Below are 6,549 nucleotides of genomic sequence, written 5' to 3'. Positions count from 1 at the left end.
GTTTACATGTGGTGGCAATGCTTTCTTTAGCAAAGCTGAGTCACAATCTGAAAAGGTTCACCCAATTATGTGTCTGTGGCATTTATGTATCCGGTGGTAATACTGGAAAACAAAGTGCTTAGGGCCACGGCCAAGACTCATAAAAGTAGCTGTGTTCAAGAATCAACATACTGAACTAGGAGAATCAATAACACTATCTGAATTTTAAGTTCCTATAGATGTCAATCATTCTGAGCTTCAATGGATGAAGTGAGATGCCAAAACTGTTCGGAAGTAAAAAGCTACTAGCCCCGCTCATTTAATTAGAATCTGAGCTTCACTCAAAAACTCTGAGATATTATTGTTTCTTGACTCATTTGTATTCTATTTTATTTATCTAGTTGCTTGAGGACAAGCAACAGTTTAAGTTTTGTGTTGTTATGAGCGGATATTTTATACGCTTTTTGGGGTTAATTTCATATAGTTTTTAGTATGTTTTAGTTAGTTTTTAGTTTATTTTCATTAGTTTCTAGGAAAAATTCATATTTCTGGACTTTACTATGAGTTTGTGTATTTTTCTGTAATTTCAGGTATTTTCTGGCTGAAATTGAGGGAGCTGAGCAAAAATCTGATTCAGGCTGAAAAAGGACTGCTGATGTTGTTGGATCCTGACCTCTCTGTACTCGGAATGGAATTTCTGGAGCTACAGGAGTCCAATTGACGCGCTTCCAATTGCGTTGGAAAGTAGACATCCAGGGCTTTCCAGCAATATATAATAGTCCATACTTTTCTCAAGGATAAACGACGTAAACTGGCGTTCAACGCCAGTTCCATGTTGTAGTCTGGCGTCCAGCGCCAGAAACACGTTACAAGTTGGAGTTCAACGCCAGAAACAGGTTACAGCCTGGCGTTGAATGCCCAAAACAGCCCAGGCACGTGAGAAGCTTTAGTCTCAGCCCCAACACACACCAAGTGGGCCCCAAAAGTGGATTTCTGCACTATCTATCATAGTTTACTCATTTTCTGTAAACCTATGTTACTAGTTTAGTACTTAAACAACTTTTAGAGACTTATTTTGTATCTCATGACATTTTAGATCTGAACTTTGTAATCTCTGATGGCATGAGTCTCTAAACCCCATTGTTGGGGGTGAGGAGCTTTACTGTGTCCTGATGAATTAATGCAAGTATTTCTGTTTTCTATTCAAACATGTGTGTTCCTATCTAAGATATCCATTCGCACTTCAACATGAATGTGATGAACGTGACAATCATCATCATTCCCCCACGAACGCGTGCCTGACAACCACTTCCGTTCACCATAGAATGAATGAATATCTCTTGGATCTCTTAATCAGAATCTTCATGGTATAAGCTAGATTGATGGCAGCATTCAAGAGAATCCGGAAAGTCTAAACCTTGTCTGTGGTATTCCGAGTAGGATTCGGGGATTGAATGACTGTGACAAGCTTCAAACTCGCGAGTGCTGGGCGTAGTGACAGACGCAAAAGGATAGTAAATCCTATTTCGGTACGATCGAGAACCTGCAGATGATTAGCCGTGCAGTGACAGCGCACCTGGACCCTTTTCACTGGAAGGATAGATGGTAGCCATTGACAACGGTGATCCACCAACACACAGCTTGCTATAGGAGGACGTGCGTGCGTGAATCAGAAACAGAGGAAAGCAGAATTTCAGAAGACAAAACATCTCTAAAACTCCAACATATTCTCCATCATTGCATACAAGTATAATTTGTGTTTTGCCCTTTTATTCCTTACAATCAAATTTGATAAGTGAATTATTTTATTGTTTTCCTGACTAAGAGTTACAAGATAACCATAGATTGCTTCAAGCCAACAATCTCCATGGGATCAACCCTTACTCACGTAAGGTATTACTTGGACGACCCAGTGCACTTGCTGGTTAGTTGTGCGAATTTGTGAAGAATTGTGATTTCCAATTTCGTGCACCAGCACACCAGCAACTTCATCCGGAGTCTCTTTTGGACCTTTCGTCATCCCAACACTTTTCTTTCATGGCACTTTCTTTCAATGAAGAAGCTCGTCCTTCAAACCAACTTGAGCTTTTGCCAAGTCCAACTACTCATTATCTTTGTTCTTTCAATACCTTTTCTACTGTTAACAATTCTTCAAATCGAGATTCATTCTTGAATACTTGGATCATTGATTCTGGTGCCATAGATCACATTGCATCAAATTTGTCTTGGTTTATTTCTTACACACAAATTTCTCCTATTATTGTTCATTTACCAAATGGTTCTCGAACTACTGTTTCTTATAAAGGCATCGTTCAATTTTCACCATCCTTGGTTCTTCATGATGTTCTTTATTTACCTCATTTCAACTTTAATATTATCTCTGTTTCAAAAATTACTTCAGCACTCATATGTGAACTCACTTTTTCATCTTCTTCTTGCACTCTACAGAGCAACAATTTGGGGACAATTGATTTGGCCAGAATGAGAGAGGGATTATATGTCTTTGAACCCAATTTTGGTAAAAATTCATCCACTACACACTCCATAAATTCCATCCAATCTCCACCCATTACACCTTCCAATATATGGCATTTTCGTTTAGGACACCTTTCTGGACAAAGACTTAATCATTTACATAAACAAAAGAAACTTTCATTTTCTCAAAGTTTTAACAAAGCCAATGCAAGTTTTGATTTATTACACTTTGATATTTGGGGTCCGTTTCGACAAAATTCTATTCATAATCATAAATATTTTTTTACTATTGTTGATGATTTTAGCCGCTTTACATGAGTTACTTTATTAAAATCAAAAGGAGAAGTACAAAATCAAATAAAAAATTTTATTACTTTAATTGAAACACAATTCAACTCCAAAGTCAAAACTATTCGTTCTGATAATGGACCAGAATTTATTTTACCTGATTTTTATGCTTCAAAGGGCATTATTCATCAACGTAGTTGTGTTGAAACTCCTCAACAAAATGGAAGGGTAGAACACAAGCATCAACATATTTTGAATATAGCTCGTGCTCTTATGTTTCAATCTAATTTACCATCATCTTTTTGGTCTTATGCTGTTAGACATGCTGTTTATTTACTTAATAGAGTTCCATCATCCGCAATTAATTTTAAAACACCATTTGAGATTTTATTCAATCATCCACCAAATTATCATGACATTAAAGTTTTTGGATGCTTATGTTTTGTTTCTACCCAAATGACAAATAGATCAAAATTGGATCCAAGAGCCAAAAATGCTGTATTTATTGGCTTTCAATATGGTTTTAAAGGGTATATTGTTTATGTTTTAGAAGATAAAAGAATTGAGATTTCTAGAAACGTGATTTTTTATGAAAAGATCTTGCCCTTAGTCACAAAAAATGTCCAATTCCAGACACTCAGCCTAACATTGCCAAACACACCTTCTCAAAAACAAGATTTAGTTAGTCTTCCAGTTGAACCCTCACCTATACCCATTGACCCAACTCCACCTAGTTCTTTATTTTCTCCAACAACCTCTCCTTCTTCCTCACTATCGTTTCCTAACCAAGTTGAACCCATGACCACCGAATCACTTTCAACACTAGACACCAGTCCATCATCACCTTCTCATCCCCCGTCACCTTCTTCACCACCTGAGCAACCCCATCCTCGTCATTCCGACCGGCCTCACCGACCTCCAGCATATCTCTCTGATTACTTATGTAATTCCTCTCTCATCTCTACAAATCAATCTCCCTCAAAGTGCAAGTACCCTTTATCTTCAGTCATGTCTTTTTCTTCTCTTTCATCTTCACATAAAAGGTTTTTTTTATCTCTACATTCTGACGTTGAGCCAAAGTCTTTTAAGGACGCCAATCAACACTCTAATTGGCGTAGTGCTATGAAAGATGAGTTGGATGCTCTTGAGCTGAACAAAACTTGACGTCTTGTTGATTGCTCTGCAGGGGTTAAGTCGGTTGGCTGTAAATGGGTCTATCGCATCAAACGCAAGTCTGATGGTTCAGTTGATCGATATAAAGCACGCCTTGTAGCTAAAGGGTTCACTCAAACTGAAGGTGTTGAATTCTTGGAAACTTTCTCCCCTGTTGTCAAGCCTGCCACTATCAGATTAGTTTTGGCATTAGCCTCTATGAAGCATTGGCCTATACATCAGTTGGATGTCAATAATGCTTTCTTACATGGGGATCTTTCTGAGGATGTTTATATGACTCTGCCACCCGGATTTATATCTCCTCAACCGAATCAATGCTGTAAGCTACTAAAGTCACTGTATGGTTTACGACAATCTAGTCGTATGTGGTATGAAAAACTTTCTCATCTTTTGCTATCTCATGGATATCAGCAGACCTCATCTGATTATAGTTTATTTGTCAAATTCATTGGTGATCAAATTTCTATCCTTTTAGTCTATGTTGACGACATTGTTCTCACTAGTAATTCCATTTCTGAACTTGCTTCCATTAAGTCTATTTTACACCAACACTTCTGAATTAAAGACTTGGGCCTATTAAAATATTTTTTGGGTATTGAAGTTGCTCAATCAAAGAAGGAAATTTGCTTATCTCAGAGAAAATATTGTCTTGATCTTTTGGAGGATTCTGGTTTATTAGGTACTAAACCTGCCTCTGTTCCAATGGATAGTACCACAAGACTATATCAAGACAAAAGTCCCCTACTATCTTTGATTGTCACTTGGTTCGACAAAAAGCTCAAGCTGGAGTGATGAAACTTCTCCCAATTCCCTCTTCTGGGCAACTAGCTGACATCTTCACCAAGCCTTTGTCTCCTCAACCCTTCCATCTTAATCTGAATAAGCTTAGTGTTCTTGACATCTTTCATCCTCCAGCTTGCGGGGGCGTATTAAACCACTCTTCGACCTTAGCCCATGACAACAATAAAGACGTCTCACGGCCCACAAATTCAGCCCAACAGAATACACAAATTAAATTATAATTTAGTCCTTATCTTATCTTATAGTTATCTTTATCTTTATCTCTATCTTATCTTTATCTACTTTTATCTTTCATAGGCCAATACTCTATATATACTTAGTTTTACCTTCATAGTTTACAATTCATTCATTCAACAATCAATAAAATTTCTTCATCTTTTTCTTTCACAATACTTTTATTTTCCTATTCTTTCATAATTTTATTAGTTTTCTTTCTCATATTTTTTTTAGACCAACCTATGAAATAAATAGTGAGAAATCACACTTTATCTTCTAAAATAAAATTCAAAATTTAGAGGATCAAAATTTTAATTTTTTTGCTAATTTAGCTACAAGTGATTTCTTTATATATAAAGTCATACGAGTTAACTTAAGGTATGATGAAAAAACAAGAAAACATTATTATGTGCTAAAGGACTACATTCTGCAATATGCTAATGGAGAGTTGGATGTATTTTTTATATATATACAATCTAATTATCAAAAAAATTAATTACTTGTTTAGATAAATTTTTAAATTTTTTTAAGTTATATTTTTTTAAAAAATATTTTAAAAAATAAAAATAATTTTATACAAAAATATTTTTTTATTTATTAATTATGTTTGAGTATAATAATATAAAAATATTTTTTATTTATTTATTACGTAAAAAAATATTTTTAAAAAATATAAATTATCATTTTTCAAAAAAAAAATTCTAAAAAACTTTTTTTAACATTTTTATTTTTATTATTAAAAATTTACCAAATACACTAAAAAAATATTATAAATTTAATAATATCTAAACAAGCACTAAATATACACATAATACTATTATTTCTGAACGTGTATATACACACTATATAGCTAGGAAGGGGCAATTATATAATACTTAAGCATGTAAGTGTTGTAGCTCTAATAAGCCCATAGAACCTAGTACACTAAGCCATTCAAGTTCACAGAGTAATTCACCACACTCAACATTTCTCAATTTTAAGAGCATACGTTGGATTATAGTCCCATTGTGCCAAATACAGGGACTCTCTTCTGCAAGATAGTTATTTTCATTTGGCTGAATTCTTTTCACTACACAACCATTTGGGAGTTTTTCCAATCCTTTGTTCCAGCACTTAACATATGGCTTTATATCTATAACTGCTTCACCCATTTCATCATCTGCTGAGAACAAATCTTTGTCGAAAACTTTCTGCAGAAAAAATTTAAACTATTAGACAGATGTATATGATTAGTTTTATATCTAATTATAATAATTATAATTATTATTGTGACATAGTAAATAAGTCTACTAAACAATTTACTTGACTAATACATACCAGATGTATTGGAGTTTTAATATCGTCAACCATAAGGGTCAATTCTTCATTCCACTCAGGATTGAGATCTTTATGCATGATCTTAGTTTTCAGTTTCTGCACACCAAATCAAATATCAAATTAAAGAATCATTTTAATTTGCTAATAATAATAAGCACATATTTCTAATGAGAAGGGGAAAAAAAGGATTTCAAAAAAAAAAAATTACAAACAATAATTCTTGTTTAACAAAATTATTCTACACATTTTAACTCCAACTAACATACCAAATATGATAGAAAAATTAAGAAAAAAATATTT

General features: G+C 34.2%; 1 protein-coding gene across 1 annotated transcript in view; it reads right to left on the bottom strand.

The window, feature by feature from the left end:
• The window catches only part of LOC107640958 (protein C2-DOMAIN ABA-RELATED 7-like), a 1,251-nt gene continuing 492 nt past the window's right edge, over window positions 5,791–6,549 (bottom strand). Inside the window, exons 2-3 of the mRNA XM_016344462.2 lie at window positions 6,250–6,345; window positions 5,791–6,122 (exon numbers count right to left, since the gene is read on the bottom strand). Coding sequence (XP_016199948.1) covers window positions 5,808–6,122; window positions 6,250–6,345 — 411 coding nt within the window. The 3' untranslated portion in view covers window positions 5,791–5,807. The remainder of the gene's footprint in view (window positions 6,123–6,249; window positions 6,346–6,549) is intronic.

The sequence above is a fragment of the Arachis ipaensis genome, chromosome B05 (assembly GCF_000816755.2).
Source record: "Arachis ipaensis cultivar K30076 chromosome B05, Araip1.1, whole genome shotgun sequence".
In the NCBI taxonomy this organism is placed as follows: Eukaryota; Viridiplantae; Streptophyta; class Magnoliopsida; order Fabales; family Fabaceae; genus Arachis; species Arachis ipaensis.
Note: the sequence above shows the minus strand (reverse complement) of the source record. Positions and strands in the feature narration are given on the sequence as shown.